Source organism: Pagrus pagrus (genome assembly GCF_965226575.1).
Source record: "Pagrus pagrus genome assembly, chromosome: 12".
NCBI lineage: Eukaryota > Metazoa > Chordata > Actinopteri > Spariformes > Sparidae > Pagrus > Pagrus pagrus.
Window position 1 is genome coordinate 1,080,876 of NC_140196.1, and position 20,187 is coordinate 1,101,062.

Here is a 20,187-nt window from a genome sequence, read left to right on the forward strand (position 1 = left end):
AAAAACATCTATTATATTTTTCTACTATTTCAGTTTGTATTCATCACTATAAAACGTGTCACTTTTAATGTTTATAATATGCTGCATGTTGATACTTACTGGCTTCAATGTTTAATCTGGTTCCAGTTCCAAAGACGATCCTAAACTGGTTTCCAGTATTCACACACCACGAAGCACCATGACACAAACTCAGGTACAACTGCACCAAACTTCATCTGATGACTGAAAAGTTATTTTCAACTTGATTAGCCATTTATTTTATTTAATATCTAAGTTGTTTGATGTATCTATGATTTTAATGTTTAGGATGAAAACGATCGAGACGATCTGACAACTGGTGTCCAAAAAGAATCTGTTATTATTTGAATAACTCATCATCCAGAACAAAAACTACTTCCTCAGTCGCTGGAAAGTTTACATTTTAGATTTTACAACCAGTGTTGGACTGACTTATTTTTGACCTTTTACTGTAGTGATTTTATGAGCCTGATATTGATTATATTTGACATTAATATCAGTACTTACTGGGTTCAATGTTGAGTTTGGTTCCGCTTCCAAAGAAGATTTTATATCCACCTCCAGCATTCACACAACATGAAGCACCATAACACAAACTGAACTGACTGAACAACAGACCCAAACTTCATTCAGAAAAACATGATCTTTAGTTAGTATTATTTAATGTACATTAGAGGTACTGAATTAACTATTTTAGCGATCCTTTTTCTTCAATACCTGTTTGGTTGATGTAATTATTATGACTGTTCTCATTATGTTCATTAAACCATCTTTAAATATTTGGATAACAACTAAACTGCAGCATCACCCAAATGAAACTATTTGTGTTTGTTTTACAACAAGCGCCTTACTGAAGTATTTTCTACTTTTATGAAAACCATTTCCATCACTGTCAGCAGCTGTTAACACACCAATAAGTCCAGCTAAATACAGCTTTGCTCGTTTTCTTGTTTTCATCTTCAGTCTGATTTTATTAGAATAAAGTTTATTTGCTTTTAACAATGCTCATATAAATATTGATTATGATTATATCAGTACTCACTGGGTTCAATGTTTAATCTGGTTCCACTTCCAAAGATGAGCTTGTTTTGATTCGACGTAGTCACACAACATGAAACACTATGACACAAACTCAGAGGCGCTAACTCAACCGAACTTCATTCAGAAAACATTTTTATAGTTGGAAATTTTCTCAAATTAAGAAAAGTCACATTTTAAAAAAAATATATATCTATATATCTATATATATATATGTAATTTACAAAATGAATAAAATGTAAATGGTGATATTTACTGCAAGATATTAATTATGAACAAACTGTTCATGCTCTTGATTAATACATCAGTGACTAGATTATCTCGATCAATGTTTTCATGGTAAACGTGATAATGTTTGCCATTAAAGACACCATATAATGCTGTTTATGATCGATCAGTCAGTACTCACTGGGTTCAATGGTTAATCTGGTTCCACTTCCAAATGTGAGTTTATTTGGATTCGTTGTAGTCACACAACATGAAGCGCCATAACACAAACTCAGAGTCACTGACTCAACCAAACTTCATTCAGAAAAACATTATTTTTTACATTTGGGACTTTTCCAATTTAGAAAAGTGACAATTTACAGGTTAACCTCTGATTAAACCATCTTTAAATATTTGGATAAAACCAAAACTTCAGCATCATCCAGATAATAATAACAATAATAATAATAATAATAATAATAATAATAATAATAATTTTAGTTTCACAATATCACACTGAAGTATTTTTTACTTCCTGCTGATTTTGTGAGATTAGCGGTCAACTTTTCCAACCTTTAATCTTTTTTTATCTTCTAGTCAAATAAAAAAAAAATTATATTAAGTTGGATTAAACGATGCTCCATAGAAATAATGTTTATGATCTACATCAGTACTCACTGGGTTCAATGTTTAATCTGGTTCCACTTCCAAAGAAGAACTTGTTCTGGTTTGTTCCAGTCACACAACATTAAGCACCATCACATAAACTCGGAGTGACTCACTGAACCAAACTTCATTCAGAAAACATTGTTTTTACATTCAGGACTTTTGTCCAAGAAATCAAACTTGTTTGTAAAAATGTGACAATTTTCTTGAAAAGAAGGGAATTATTATATTTACTGCAAGACGGGCAAACTGTTGACGACTGGATTATCTTGTATCCATCAATGTTAAACACAACAGTATTTGCTTTTAAAGACGCCTCATATAAACATAAATTATTATGTATATCAGTACTCACTGGGTTCAATGTTTAATCTGGTTCCACTTCCAAAGATCATCTTATATCCACCTCCAGCTTTCACACAACATGAAGCACCATAACACAAACTGAACTGACTGAACATCTGAACCAGTGTACCTTCTGATATTCACTGAACAGTAAAGATACAGTTTTAACAACGCTTTTCTGTTAAACCTACTTGGTTGGTGTATTTAGTACGAGTGGTCTCATTAAACCATCTTTAAATATTGGATAACAACAAAACTGCAGTATCGTCCAGATAAAACTTCTTGGTTTCACCAAAATGTCATATTGAGATATTTTGATATTTGATATTCTGAATTATTATTTACATCACAGCCATTAAATCAGTTTAGTTCATATAATACCAGTAAAGTTTGACTTTAAAGATGATTCATATAAATACAATGTTTATGATCTCCATCAGTACTCACTGGGTTCAATGTTTAGTCTGGTTCCACTTCCAAAGATCATCTTATTTTGAATCGTTGCAGTCACACAACATGAGGCGCCATAACACAAACCCAACAGTGACTAGCTGAACCAAGCTTTGAACATTATTTTTATATTAAGAGGTATTTAGTTAATGTTATTTAAATACAAAAAATGCTCTTAATTAACACATTGATGACTTGATTATCTTGATCAATGTCTTCATGTTAAATGAGATCATGTTTGCTTTAAAGGACACCGTATATAAATATTAATTATAATTTGATTCGGGACTTACTGGGTTCGATGTTTAATCTGGTTCCACTTCCAAAGATCGTCTTTTGATTTGTCGTAGTCACACAACACGAAGCACCATAACACAAAGTCAGAGTGACTAACTGAACCGAAGCTCATTCAGAAAACAATATTTTTACACGAGGGACTCTTGTCTAATTAAAAAGTCTAATAATTACTGATTATTAATTAATCTTATAAATAAAATATCTATAACTTATAGTCCCCAGTTTACAAACTGTTCATACTCTTGATTAAAACATTGATGACTTGATTTTTAAGATCAAGACAATATTTCAACAGTTTCTGCTCATAAAAACTTTGTGTCTTTGTTTTAGCTGGATGTTGATGCATTTCTCCAATGGTCTGCTAAGAATTATTATTTTTTACTTTCTGATGATTTTATGAGCCTGAAGAGTCAATTATTGTGCTCAACTATCCGTCTTTGATGCAACACACAAGTAACAAGATGCTTGTTTTTAAAGATGCTTCATAAAAAGAATGTTTATGATCTCTATCAGTACTCATAAAGATGCTTTATATAGATATTGATTATGATCTGTATCAGTACTCACTGGGCTCAACATTCAGTCTGGTTCCACTTCCAAAGATGATTTTATATCCAGCATTCACACAACATGAAGCTCCATAACACAAACTCAGAGTGACCAACTGAACCAAACTTGACTTAAAATCTGTTACATTTACACCATAAAGATAAAATGTATTTTTAACATTAACTGAACAGTAGAATTATTGAGGTGTAAGTGTTTACATTGATCAACAAATTGATCATGATTATCATGATCAGTTTGTTCAAGTTAAACACTACAGTTTTTACTCATAAAGATGCTTTATATGTATGTTGATTATGATATAGATCAGTACTCACTGGGTTCAATGTTTAATCTGGTTCCACTTCCAAAGAAGATCTTGTTTCCACCTCCAGTATTCACACAACATGAAGCACCATAACACAAACTGAACTGACTGAACAACTGAACTAAACTTTAGACATTTAGAAAAACACGAGGCTTCTCTTCAGTTTAAAGAATACTATTTTCATTCAATTAATTGATTATTAATATGAATTATAATTATCATTTAAATTGGTATAATAACTATACAATCGATACTGAAAACAAACACAACCAAACTTCATTTAGAAAGTAGTTGTTTTTATATTATATACAATGATGTATTGATTGTGATTAATGACTGAGATCATCTTTTAACCATTTATGTTTTTAAAACTATCATTAACACCTACAGAACGACTGCTGAAGAAACTACAGTGTGAGTGCTGGATGTTGAGAAGAGTTTAAATGTTTGGATAACTCCAAATGCTGTAAACCAAATATATAAAATCTACATCAGTACTCACTGGGTTCAATGTTTAATCTGGTTCCACTTCCAAAGATCATCTTAAACTGACTTGAGCCTCCAGTCACACAATATGAGGCACCATGTCACAAACTCAGCAGTGATGAACTAAACCAAACTTCATTCAGAAAAACATCATTTTTTACATTTGGTTTGCGTGTAAATGTTAATTATGACATTTACAGTGCAGCAGCGATACTGACCAACGTATTTTAGTGTTACATGTTTGACGAACACACTGATGATCTGATGAGCTTCATCAACTGATGTATTTGATTATTCTGATCAAACTGTTCACTCATCAATGAATCAAGACGAACACAGCTGTTCATCTTATTTACTTTCTAATCTAATTTTGCGTTTAACAACAACAAGTCTGCTTTCAAAGATGTTATGTGAATAATATTCATGGTCTCATGTTCAAATATGAAATTTGTACCTCTGGTATTCACACAGTATATTTAGTAGAAACCCTGCAACCCAACCCTGCAAAGTTTTTTAAGTGCTGCATATAAATATTGTTTATGATCAATATCAGTACTCACTGGGCTCAATGTTTAATCTGGTTCCACTTCCAAAGATCATCTTGACATTATTCACACAACATGAAGCACCATGACACAAACTGAACTGAGCAACAAACTGAACCAAACTTCATTGAGAATAGCGTGATTTCTACATTGAAGACTTCTGTCCAGTTAAATAAGGTCAATATTTTCGTGAAATACATGTGTTTGTGATGTGTGTTAATGTTAAATAAAATGTAAACGGTCATATTTACTGTGCATCAGAGATATCGTACAAACTTTTTTAGAGTTCGTTAATTGATAAATTGCAGAACAATCTCAATTTTTGCTCATAAAAGCTTGAAGATTCATCATTTTGTATATTTTAGACTGTTATCTGAGTTTCTCGCTTTCTGGATATACAAGGATTCAATGTGACAGCTGACACTGTTATTGTGTTTGTTTGTTTTCCTGTATAACATGAGTATTGTTCAGTCATTATTATTACTATCAGTACTCACTGGGCTCAATGTTCAGTCTGGTTCCACTTCCAAAGATCATCTTAGATCCAACACCAGTATTCACACAACACGAAGCACCATAACACAAACTCAGAACCAAACGTAAAATTAATTTTACACTCATGTTTTTTAAATTTGATTTTAAAATAGCTACCTCCCAAAATATTTCATAAAATGCAGCCATTTTGTTTCATTACATTTACGTCACTTTTACATTTAGGATTTTTGCCTAAAAGATTGAATTATGATCGAAACAAACGAGCGGCGTCTTTCATTCAAAATAAATGTACAATAGTTTTATAAATTAGTCCTAAATGTAAATTCAGACATCTACTTTCATGTAGACACACAAACTGTTTTTGCAATTTTAAATATTCCGATTAAACTTTATAAAATTAGCTATGATTATGATCTATATCGGTACTTACTGGACTCAATGTTCAGTCTGGTTCCACTTCCAAAGATCAGCTTAGTTGCAGTATTCACACAACATTCAGTCCCATAACACAAACTCAGCAGAGTGACAAACTGAACCAAACTCCATTTAGAAAAACTTGATTTTCTACAATGAAAAATACCGTCTGGTTAAAACGTCAATATTTTTCATTAAATGAATACTATGTGTTATTATTTATCACACTGATTATTCTGATTAACACGTTTTAATTGAGTTTGTTTTTGTTTTGGTTGTTTAGATTCTTTATATTTGGTGTTTTATAAAGACGGTGTTTGTGTTGTTAAACACAAAGTTGAGGAATCGTCCATCGTAGTTCCTGACATGAAGAAACAAGTGTCTCACCTGACAGTGTGGACTGAATTATTTTCTACTTTGTGCTGATGTCATGTTTCTGGAGAGTCATATGAATAATTTCTATCACTGTCAGCGGTTCATTATTTTCATTAATAAACTCATTAATAAGTCAAGATACCTACAAGTTTTTATCTTTACTGCTACTCTGTATATTCATGTCAGTACTCACTGGGCTCAACGTTCAGTCTGGTTCCACTTCCAAAGATGAGCTTGTCATTTCCAGTATTCACACAACATGAAGCACCATAACACAAACTCAGAGACAAACTGAACCAGACTTCATTTAAAAAAACTGCAACTGAAAAATTCACTTTGCACAGAAAATATCTAGATATGATTTAACTATTTAAATAATCATGCATTTGATTATCACATTGATTTAACAGGTTTTGAACTATTTACTATTTATCACACTGATTATTCTGATTAACAATTACATTACATTACAACATTTATTGAGTTTGTCTTTGTTTCAGCTGGATGATTCTTCATTTTTGATGTTTTCTAAAGATGTTCCTGTTCCTGACATCTTTATCTCCTGACAACAGACTTACACTGAATGATGTTCGGATTTAATGACTCTGCAGAGTCCAGTGAATCGTTTCCATCACTGTCAGCAGCTTTACTCATCAATAAATCCTGATAACTACAAGTTTGAACGTTTTTATCTTGGACTCTGGTTTGTATATATTCATGTCAAACTCTGTAAACTGTGCAAATATGCTTAATTATTATAATAAACTACTCACTGGGCTCAATGTTTAATCTGGTTCCACTTCCAAAGATGATCTTAGATGCACCTCCATCATTCACACAACATGAAGCACCATGACACAAACTGAACTGAGCAACAAACTCAACCAAACTTCATTGAGAATAGCATGATTTCTACATTGAAGACTTGTTTCCAGTTAAAAAAGGTCAATATTTTCATTAAATACATGTGTTTGTGATGTGTGTTAATGTTGAATAAAATGTAAACGGTCATATTTACTGTGCATCAGAGATATCGAACAAACTGTTTTAGCGTTCATTAATTAATTAAGATGTACAATATTTTTTTAAATGTAAATTTAGACATTTACTTTCACATAGACACACAAACTATTTTTGCAATTTTAAATATTCTGGTTAAACTTCATAAAATTGGCCTCATGTAAATAATGATTATGATCTATATCAGTACTCACTGGGCTCAATGTTCAGTCTGGTTCCACTTCCAAAGATCATCTTAGTTGCAGATCCAGTATTCACACAACATGAAGCACCACAACACAAACTCAGCAGAGCTTCAAACTGAACCAGACTCCATTTAGAAAAACATGATTTTCTACAATACTAAATAATGTCTGGTTAAAAAGGTCCGTATTTTTCATTAAATGAATTGATTAGTAATATATTCTGAATAAAAATGATATTATGACTATATGATCGAGATACTGAACAATCTCTTTTTGTGCTCATGCTCTTGATTAATACATTGATGATTTGATAATTACGATCAGGAACAATCTTTCAACAATTTTTGCTAATTCAGGCTCATTGTATTTTTTTTAGCTGGAAGATTCTCAGTTCGTTCTGACAACTGTTTTCTTAGTTTCTGAAATGTTGGATATAAAACTTTCACCTGACCACAGTATTTCTACTTTGTGGTGATTTCACGAGCCTGAAAGTCAAACGAGTGTTCCCATCACTATTAGACCCTGTTTTCAGTTTTCAGTCAGGTTTTGTTTATATTCCTGTAAAACACAAGAATCATTTGAATATACTCTATATGGGACATCTATAATATTAATCTGTACTCACTGGCTTCAATGTTTAATCTGGTTCCACTTCCAAAAATGATCTTGTATCCACTTCCATCAGTCACACAACACGAAGCACCATGACACAAACTGAACTGAATCAATCTAAGCACTGTGTGTTTACTCTCATATAAACATTGTTTTAATATTTAAGTTACAACCAAATAATGAAAGTTCTGTTACAAAAACAGAACATTAATTATATTTTATTTTCAGTGTATATGACCGTCTACGACAAAGAAATATACAGGAAGTATTTCAGATTAAAATCCAATTTAGGCCTGCATTTTAAATTATATATAATAAATTCAGGTCATTAAAAATAAATTACAAGTTTTCGTCATCAAAGAAGTATTGATTTATTTTATATTTTAAATGAATTCACTTTAGTTTAAATTATTGTTTTCTGGGTTCGGTGTTTATTCCGGCTCCAGAGTGACACACTCAACCAAACTTCATTAAGAAAACAAGCTTTTCAAAATTTTCATCAAACACATGCAGTTTAATATAAGTGGTCGAGCGAGTGAGGTATTTCAGTGTTGATGCTCTGAATCAATACAGTGATTATTCTCATTAATACTCTCTCAGCTGCTGATTATTACTGTCAGGATTAAAACAATCTTTGAATCAGCCCAAAACTGTAGCATCATCCAAAAACAAGGAGATACTTTTTTTTCTTTTTACAAAATTATATTAAATCCACCTGATCTCCAGGAGAAATGTTAGCCGCTGTGGTCTGCAGAAACGTTCACTGCTAATATTCCTGCAACTGGGCTGAACAAATGATTCTCTAGTTTGTTCTGATTCTATGATTTCATACCAACATTGATTATGATCCATTTCAGTACTCACTGGGTTCAATGGTTAATCTGGTTCCACTTCCAAAGAAGATCTTGTATTGATTTGATCCAGTAGTCACACAACATGAAGCTCCATAACACAAACCCAGCAGTGATAAACTGAACCAAACTTCACTTAAAAAAACATGATTTTTACTACTGAGAATTCTGTCTAGTCAAATAAACACCCTATTTTCCTTTATGAAACATAATTATGTTAAAATATGAATTGATAAATGTATTTAATGTATCATGTACGTGTGTTGTTTGTGTGTGTGTGTGTGTGTGTGTGTATGTATAAGTATTAAAGTCAGTGATTAATACGCGAATGATTAAAGACGATCTGTCAACAATTTCTGTTTGTAACTGATGATTCTGCCTTTTTCATATTGTCTGTGTTCCTGACATGTTGGTGATTTACATTTCCACCTCGATTTTCTACTTTTGCTGTTTTGATGATGTTGAAGAGTCAATGAATAATTTCCATCATCGTCAGCAGCTTCACTCATCAATCAGTCCAGATAACTACCAGCTTTTATATCTCCTTTATCTACTGCTCTACACTGAAGAGCGTTCTTTTAAAGACGTTTCATTTAGATGATGATAAACGACTCACTGGGTTCAACGTTCAGTCTGGTTCCACTTCCAAAGATCATCTTTTCAGTTCCAGTAAACACACAACATGAAGCTCCATAACACAAACTCAGCAGAGTAACAAACTGAAACAAACTTCATTTAAAAAAACTACGACGGAAAAAATCACTTTGTACATAAAATATCCAGATATGATTTAACTGTTTAAATAATCATGCATTTGATTATCACATTGATTTAACAGTTTTTGAACTATTCATTATTTATCACACTGATTATTCTGATTAACAATTTTTAATTGAGTTTGTCTTTGTTTCAGCTGGATGATTCTTCATTTTTGATGTTTTCTAAAGATGTTCCTGTTCCTGACATCTTTATCTCCTGACAACAGACTTACACTGAATGATGTTCTGATTTAATGACTCTGCAGAGTCCAGTCAATCATTTCCATCACTGTCAGCAACTTCACTCATCAATAAATCCTGATAACTACAAGTTTGAACGTTTTTATCTTCAACTCTGGTTTCTATATATTCATGTCAGACTCTGTACACTGTGTTTAAAGATGCTTCATATAAATAATTATCATGTTAACGACTCACTGGGTTCAACGTTCAGTCTGGTTCCACTTCCAAAGATCATCTTTTGAGTTCCAGTCAACACACAACATGAAGCACCATAACACAAACTCAGCAGAGTAACAAACTCAACCAAACTTCATTTAAAAAAACTACGACTGAAAAATTCACTTTGTACATTAATAGTCAGATGTGACTGAAGAGTTGGTGAATTATTCAAATAATCATTTTTTGATTTTCACATTGATTCTTCTGAAATCAATTGAATTTCAGTTTATGATCGACACATTAAACTTTGTTTTAGCTCGATCGTTCTTCATTTCTGGTGTTTTCCAAAGACTGTTTTCTTAGTTTCTGACATCTTTATCTCCTGACAACAGACTTACACTGAATGATGTTCTGATTTAATGACTCTGCAGAGTCCAGTCAATCATTTCCATCACTGTCAGCAGCTTCACTCATCAATAAATCCTGATAACTACAAGTTTTATCTTTTTTGTCTTCTACTCTGGTTTCTATATATTCATGTCAAACTCTGTAAACTGTGTTTAAAGATGCTTCATATAAATAATTATTATAATAGACGACTCACTGGGTTCAACGTTCAGTCTGGTTCCACTTCCAAAGATCATCTTGACATCATTCACACAACATGAAGCACCATGACACAAACTGAACTGAGCAACAAACTCAACCAAACTTCATTGAGAATAGCATGATTTCTACATTGAAGACTTGTGTCCAGTTAAAAAAGGTCAATATTTTCATTAAATACATGTGTTTGTGATGTGTGTTAATGTTAAATAAAATGTAAACGGTCATATTTACATCGTACAAACTGTTTAAGCGTTGGTTAATTAATTAATTAAGATTCATCATTTTGTATATTTTAGACTGTTATCTGAGTTTCTCCCTTTCTGGATATACAAGGATTCAACGTGACAGCTGACAGCGTTATACTGAATTATTTTCTACTTTGTTGATTTTATGAGTCTGAAGGGTCGAACAATCATTTCAGTTATTGTTAGCAGCTTTTTATCTTTTACATCTAATATTGAGTTTCTGTTTGTTTTCCTCTATAACATGAGTATTGTTCAGTCTTTAGGACAGTTATCAGTACTCACTGGGCTCAATGTTCAGTCTGGTTCCACTTCCAAAGAAGATCTTGTATTGACTTGTTGAAGTCACACAACACGAAGCACCATAACACAAACTCAGCAGAGTGACAACTACCAAAAAAACTACATCTAAAAATTCACTTTGTACATAAAATATTCAGATATGATTTAAAAGTTATGACTTATTATTTATCACACTGATTATTCTGATTAAGTCATATGTCATATGAATCATTTCTATCACTGTCAGCGGTTCATTATTTTCATTAATAAACTCATTAATAAGCCAAGATACCTACAAGTTTTTATCTTTACTGCTACTCTGTATATTCATGTCAGTACTCACTGGGCTCAACGTTCAGTCTGGTTCCACTTCCAAAGAAGAGCTTGACATTATTCACACAACATGAAGCACCATAACACAAATTCAGGGACAAACTGAACCAGACTTCATTTAAAAAAACTGCAACTGAAAAATTCACTTTGCACATAAATATCTAGATATGATTTAACTATTTAAATAATCATGCATTTGATTATCACATTGATTTAACAGGTTTTGAACTATTTACTATTTATCACACTGATTATTCTGATTAACAATTACATTACATTACAACATTTATTGAGTTTGTCTTTGTTTCAGCTGGATGATTCTTCATTTTTGATGTTTTCTAAAGATGTTCCTGTTCCTGACATTTTTATCTCCTGACAACAGACTTATACTGAATGATATTCTGATTTAATGACTCTGCAGAGTCCAGTCAATCATTTCCATCACTGTCAGCAGCTTCACTCATCAATAAATCCTGATAACTACAAGTTTTATCTTTTTTAATATACGACTCTGGTTTGTATATATTCATGACAAACTCTGTAAAGTGTGCAAATATGCTTCATATAAATAATTATTATAATAAACTACTCACTGGGTTCAACGTTCAGTCTGGTTCCACTTCCAAAGGTCATCTTATTTACAGTATTCACACAACATGAAGCACCATAACACAAACTCAGAGCAACACATTGAACCAGACTTCATTAAAAAAAACTGCAACTGAAAAATTGACTTTGCACATAAAATATCAAGATATGATTTAACTATTGAAATAATTATGCTTGTGATTATCATGTTGATTCTTCTGAAAATTAATTGAATTTCAGTTGATGAGATAATATTACAGCTGTTCCTTGTTTCAGCTGCAGGATTCTTCATATTCTGGTGTTTTCTTGGTTCCTGACAATTTTCAGATTTTCCTTTTTTCCATCTGACAACAGTGTTAAATTATTTTGCATTGCGTCACCTTAATGACTCTGCAACTACAAGTTTTATCTTTTTTTAGCAACTAGTCTGGTTCTTTGTATATATTCATGTCAAACTGCAACGAGTGTGTTTATTTATATAATCATATAAATAATTATGATGATAAACGACTCACTGGGCTCAACGTTCAGTCTGGTTCCACTTCCAAAGATGATCTTTTGATTTCCAGTATTCACACAACATGAAGCTCCATAACACAAACTCAGTGACAAACTGAACCAGACTTCATTTAAAAAAACATGATTTTTACTATTGAGAATTCTGACCAGTTAAAAAAGCTGCTCCTCATTTACCTTAATGCTAAATAATTATAAATATATTATTAATATATTTTTACTTTATTTATGACCGATCAATTGTAAATGTTGACATTTACTGTACATTATTTAATGTACAAGTATTAAAGTCAGTGATTAATGCACAAGTGGCACTCACTGATTTTGATTAAGATCGAGACAATCTGATGATATTTTCTGTTTCAGCTGGATGATTCTTCATTTTTGGTGTTTTATAAAGACTCTTTTCATAATTCCTGACATTTTAGATATACAAGTTGTTCACCTGACAGACTTACACTGAATGATGTTCTGATTTAATGACTCTGCAGAGTCCAGTCAATCATTTCCATCACTGTCAGCAGCTTCACTCATCAATAAATCCTGATAACTACAAGTTTTATCTTTTTTATCTTCTACTCTTGTTTCTATATATTCATGTCAAACTGTAACGAGTGTGTTTAAAGATGCTTCATATAAATAAAAGTTATAATAAACAACTCACTGGGTTCAACGTTCAGTCTGGTTCCACTTCCAAAGATCATCTTATTACCAACATTCACACAACATGAAGCACCATAACACAAACTCAGAGTAACAAACTGGACCAGACTTCATTTAAAAAAAACTGCAACTGAAAAATTCACTTTGTACATTAATAGTCAGATGTGACTGAAGAGGAATTATTCAAATAATCATTTTTTGATTATCACATTGATTCTTCTGAAATCAATTGAATTTCAGTTTATGATCGACACAATATCACAGCTGTTTTTACTCATTAACAAACTGAACCAAACTTTTGCCTTTTTTACTATTTTTATACTATTTTCATAATTCCTGACATTTTAGATGTGAAGTTGTTCACCTGACAGACTTATACTGAATGATGTTCTGATTTAATGACTCTGCAGAGTCCAGTCAATCATTTCCATCACTGTCAGCAGCTTCACTCATCAATAAATCCTGATAACTACAAGTTTCATCTTTTTTATCTTCTACTCTGGTTTGTTTATATTCATGTCAAACTGTAACGAGTGTGTTTAAAGATGCTTCATATAAATAATAGTTATAATAAACTACTCACTGGGCTCAATGTTTAATCTGGTTCCACTTCCAAAGATCATCTTTTCATATCCAGTATTCACACAGCATGAAGCACCATGACACAAACTCAGAGACAAACTGAACCAGACTTCATTTAGAAAAAACAGATTTTTACATTAAAGACTTTTATTCAGTCAATATTTTCATTAACTTAATTTATGTCAGTTCATGTTATAAATACATTGTAAATGGTCGTATATACTCAGAGATGCTGAATGAACCATTTAAGTGTTTGTTAATTCATATTCAATAAAGATAAATCGTTCAGCATGATTTGCTCTTAACATTTTGATTTGTCAGCTTTGATGTTTAAAACTCTTTTCTTTGTTCCTGACGTCCTGGTTATGCAAGTTCCTTTTAAAAACCTGGCAGCAGAGTTATAATGAACCATTTTCTGAATTGTTGTGTTGACCTTTAACACATTTTAAACAACACTGAACATCCATCACTATTAGCAGCTGTTCAGTCATCAGTGAGTCCAGAAACTTTTCGTTTTTTTTAGCTACTGGTTTTTGTTTGATCGGGTCTTTAAGACAGTTATCAGTACTCACTGGGCTCAATGTTCAGTCTGGTTCCACTTCCAAAGATCATCTTAGTTCCAGCACCAGAATTCACACAACACGAAGCACCATAACACAAACTCAGCAGAGTAACAAACTGAACCAAACTTCATTTAAAAAACCTAAAATTAATTTTACACTCGGGTTTTTTAAATTTGATTTTAAAATGGCAACCTCCCAAAATATTTCTTAAAATGCAGCCAGTTTGTTTCATTATATTAACGTCACTTTTACATTTAGGATTTTTGCCTAAAAGATTGAATTATGATCGAAACAAACGAGCGTCTTCTTTCATTCAAAATAAATGTACAATATTTTTATAAATGTAAATTTAGACATTTACTTTCATGTAGACACACAAACTGTTTTTGCAATTTTAAATATTCCGGTTATATAAAATTAGCTTCATATAAATAATGATTATAATCTGTATCAGTACTCACTGGGCTCAACGTTCAGTCTGGTTCCACTTCCAAAGATCAGCTTGTTTGTGTTTCCAGTCACACAACATGAAGCCCCATCACATGAACTCAGCAGTGACCAACATTGTTATTTACATTTGGGACTTTTGTCCAATTTAAAAAAGTCACAATTGATTATTTAAAAAATGATTTAAATAAGCTGTAAACAGTGATTTTTACTGTACAATATAAGTTATGAACATTTTATTATTTATTTTATTATTTAGTTATTACTACTACTGCAGGCTTTATCATATTATGAACCATTCTGGTTTTTAATGCAACACACAAGTATCATGTGTTTTTAAAGATACTTCATATAGATAATATTTATGATCTGTATCGGTACTCACTGGGTTCAACGTTCAGTCTGGTTCCACTTCCAAAGATCATCTTATACCCAGTATTCACACAACATGAAGCACCATGACACAAACTCTGACCACCTGAACCAAACTCCATTTAAAAAATGTTACTTTTAAACCATAAATACATTTTTAATGTTGACTGAACAGAAGTATTGAGGTGTTCTAGTGTTTCTGTGCTCTTCATTAATACATTGATGACTTGATTATCATGATCAGTGTGTCCAAGTAAAACACAATAATGTTTTCTTTAAAGACTCTTCATATAAATTATGTTTATGATCTGTATCAGTACTCACTGGGATCAATGGTTAGTCTGGTTCCACCTCCAAAGATCATCTTTCGATTTCCAGTATTCACACTACATGACGTATCACATCACAAACTCAGCACAGCAACAGTCTGAACCAAACTTCATTCAGAAAAACACTAGTTTTACATTTGGGACTTTGCCTGAATGATGACATCACCCTCACAGAATAAGCTGTTTTTCTAATTAAAGTACATTTTGATTTGAATAATGTTGTGATGTTGATGCAGTACAGTAGTAGAGACAGTGACTGAACTGTTTCACTAATGAGGCTCGTAATGAATCATCTCTCAGATGATGTTTTTATTTTCATGATTCACATTTTAAGTTGTGTAACTTTTGTAAAAAAAAACTTGTTTCTTCTGTGAGTTCAGGTTCAGTCAAAGATCAGATCAGCAGTCTGTGTTGATTTGAGCTTTAACTTTAAATGAGTTTGTGTTTGTGAGAATGAAAATGATTCAACTTACTGTTATTAACATGCAGTTTGGTGCCGCTTCCAAAGATTAACTTGTTACCACCAGAGTCGAATGTCACACAGTCCGAAGCTTCAGCACACAAACCGCCCTCACTGAGTTTCTACCTGACAACAGCATCATACTCACTTATCTTCGACTTCAGCAGCCTGACAAGCTGAAGTAATAATATTCATCACTGTCAGCGGCTGTCGCTCATCAACACAGTCTCACTGATGACTTTATGAAATAAAGATAAAGTAGAAGACTTACTGGACTGAACCACTAACAGAGAACCAGAACCAAAGATGAGTTTCTCACGTCCGCCGGCAGTCACACAACACGAGAGCACAGAACAAAAACACTGATTCACTGCAGCGCACCAAACTCCACTCTAAATATCCAAACTTTAAACTGACTGGTATCAGAGGTGAGAGCACCGAGACAGATGGAACAAATATCACCGAGAGGAGTCAGAGAAACCATCAGAGACTTAATGTGTGAACTTAAACTCTGGTTCAGCTGAGTTTGGTTAAACCTGGATTATATAAACCTAATTAAATAAACCTGGGTTCAACAAGTCCAATAAGAGCAGATGAGATTTTATCAAACACGTTTCCAACAGAAGTTTATCTAAACCCGAAGTGCAACATATCCAACACACTCATGTCACTTTCAGATAATTCACGTACAATCTGCTTTTAATGTAAATAATATTTATTATCAGTACTTACTGGGTTCAATGGTAAATCTGGTTCCACTGCCAAAGATGAGTTTAGTTACACCTCCAGTATTCACACAACATGAAGCCCCATAACACAAACTCAGCAGGGCGACACACTGAACCAAACTCCACTTAGAAAAACATCATTTTAACATCTGACTTGAATGGTTAAAGCTGATATTTGTGCATTATTGTTTAATATTATAATTAGAATATACATTTTTATACTTTATTACTTTAAGTATTTAACGTTATGATGATCTTTTGTTTTTCAGCTGTTGAGTTTTTATCACTACGTTTGTAGAACTTGTTCTTTTTGCCATCGAATCGTTTCTGATTGAAAACAACTTTATATATTAAAAAAACACATTTTACACGTGATCATTTCTCACATAGCCTCGTGTAACTTTCAGATATTTCACATGCAGTGTGCTTCTTAAATAAACGATGTTTATGATCTGTATCAGTACTCACTGGGCTCAACGTTCAGTCTGGTTCCACTTCCAAAGAAGATCTTATTTGCACCTCCAGCATTCACACAACATGAGGCTCCATAACAGAAACTCAGCAGGGTGACACACTGAACCAAACTCCATTTGGAAAAACATCATTTTTACATTTGAGTGCATGGTGACATTCCACTCTGATATTTGTACATTATTTTTTAATATCAAGATTAAAATGTACATTTTTACATTCTAGTGTCACATTAGATGATGCTCATGAGTGATACTGTATTAGATATGTATGTATTTAGATAGGTGTCGTTCATCATCTAGCTCTGTTCTCACACAAACTGTGACTGCAGATCAAATCTGTTAACGTTGTTATTTTATATTATATCAAATTTAAAACAATTCACAGAGATTCATTTTCTTTCTCTTGAAGCTATCAGTCAGTTTTCACATGATTTAACGTAAATATTAATTCTTTATTGTTTCTATTGATGCTACTTCTGGTTTCTTCTTATTGAATTTAACGCATCATGTTTGTGTCCGTCTTGTTTTAAACACCTTACGATCATATTGAGAATCTCACTTTAAAAAGGTCAAACTCACTGGACTCGACGGTCAGTCTGGTTCTGGAGCCGAACAACATTTTGTCGTAGCCTCCAGTTTTCACACAGTGTCGAGTCTCAGCACAAAAACCTCAAACTACAAGAGCTCATCAACTGTGTGTGTCTGAAACACGACGGCAAACTGAAAATCATCTTTTTATCAAAGCTTCTTCTTCTGACTGAGCAGCAAGAAACGTTTCATCAGCCGTCGACTGAGCTGAAGAAATCTTTTCTGGCTGCTCAGTTTGTCAGATCACTTCAAATTTCACCGCTTTCAATCAGAAAAATGTCTGATCCTGAAGACTCAAATAATCAGATGGAAACATGTGAGGAGACACAACAGCTGTGAGTTTGATCAGCTGATCATGTTTCAAGATCATAAAATGAACATCATTAATTCAGATTAAAGATTTTAAACACATGAAACAGCAGCTACAGAAACACGGGTCGTCTCCGTCAAACTAAACTTCACAGGTTTAATTATAACATCATAAAAATCATCACTTTCATCTGATTTCACAGCTCAGTGTGTCAAACATCCAGAATCAGAACCGAGCCGACACGTTCGGTCACGGACGTCAAACTAAAGGAGAGAAACTACAGACCCACAGGAGTCCACCGTCACTCTGGTTCCAGCTCCAAACAGGACTTTACCGACACCAGAACTCTTTACACAGCAACACAACACATGACCCAAACACACAGCGACTCAGAACCTCTGAGAGACCATGAGGCAAAAAACTGGACAGCTGGCCTCCCTGAACAGAACCTCAACCCAACAACAGCAAAACACACAAACTGGAACCAGATCAATGAAAAGAAACTCAGAACGAACTGATGAACTGATCAGAACCAGAGACCAGAACTCAAACCAAACTACATTTAAACACTTTTGTTTCTCTGCTTTGTGTTTCGTGTGTTAATCAGACAGAAAGTTCTTACGTGAGTCGACAGTCAGTCGAGTTCCTGAACCGAACATCATCTTCTGTCCTCCGGTTTTCACACAGCAACAAACTCCTCAGCAAAAACCTCAAACTCCAGACAGAAAACTAATCTGACCGGTTCTGACCTGAACCGTCTATAAAAAGAGTTCTGATATTTAAAACACTGAAGAAAATAATTTCCCTGAAACAGACTGACTGTAACATTAATGCAAACTGGTTCTGTGAATACATGAAATAACTTGGTCTGATTAATTCAAGTTAGTATTACACATTAAAGTAATCCATTACATATAGATTACATGTACTCATGTAACATGTACTCATGGAACTCATGTAATATAGTAACATGGACATTTTTATGTGACTGAAATATAAAAAGTCAAAAAGTTATTTATTTATCTTCCACTCTGGTTTGTATTTTCATGTCAAACTCTGTAGAAAGTGAATTTTAATCATTCTGATCTGGATCAGAACTTACTGGGCTCAACGTTCAGTCTGGTTCCTCTTCCAAAGATGAACTTATCTCCACGATTCACACAACATGAAGCACCATGACACAAACTCAGAGCGACACACTGAACCAGACTTCATTTAAAAAAACATGATTTTTACTACTGAGAATTCTGTCCAGTTAAAGAAAGACCCCAGTTACCTTCACGATCAATAATTATAAATATATTATCAATATATAGATGATATTTTCTGTTTCAGCTGGATGATTCTTCATTTTTGGTGTTTTATAAAGACTCTTTTCATAATTCCTGATATTTTAAAAATACAAGTTGTTCACCTGACAGACTTACACTGAATGATTTAATGACTCTGCAGAGTCCAGTGAATCATTTCCATCACTGTCAGCAGCTTCACTCATCGATCAGTCCTGACAACTACAAGTTTAACTTTTTTATCTTCTACTCTGGTTTGTTTATATTCATGTCAAACTGTAACGAGTGTGTTTAAAGATGCTTCATATGAATAATAGTTATAATAAACGACTCATTTTTAAAAGTCACATTTTCTGAAGTGTTTCAATAAACTGCTGAGATGAAGTGAGAGACACTGATGAACACTGGATCAACTCTGGACTTCATGTTTCATAAATTAGTTGAATTCAGATTTTGTCATATTGTGATTCATTAATAACGCACGATGATCCTTCAACTGAAACAGACTTCAGTATGTAACTGAGAAGTCTCCAAGTGGTCATGTTATTTTTCTCTTTGTGGCAGGACTCTACTGTAGATTTATATGTTTAATGTTCAAAAAACAAGAATAATAAAGTTGTGTAGGATCTCAAGTTTCACCGGTCGACCGTGTTGACTCTGTCACACTGAACTGACTCTGGACCAGCTGAAGCTGGTGGATCTTCTCTGAGGGAAGAAGTTCTCACATGAGAACAGTCCTCTCGTTAATGAAGGTGATTCACTCGACTGAAGTTTG

At 33.0% G+C, this 20,187-nt stretch overlaps 1 protein-coding gene across 2 annotated transcripts in view; it reads right to left on the reverse strand.

The window, feature by feature from the left end:
- The window catches only part of LOC311266536 (M1-specific T cell receptor alpha chain-like), a 45,645-nt gene extending 26,845 nt beyond the window's left edge, over positions 1-18,800 (reverse strand). Inside the window, exon 1 of one of the 2 annotated variants that reach the window (XM_084368953.1) lies at positions 18,746-18,800. In XM_084368953.1, coding sequence (XP_084225079.1) covers positions 18,746-18,785 — 40 coding nt within the window. In that variant the 5' untranslated portion in view covers positions 18,786-18,800. Of the gene's footprint in view, positions 1-7,424; positions 7,479-18,745 lie in introns of those variants that run through there. The other variant, XM_084368951.1, reaches the window with a different exon arrangement.
- Positions 18,801-20,187: the final 1,387 nt, after the last annotated feature.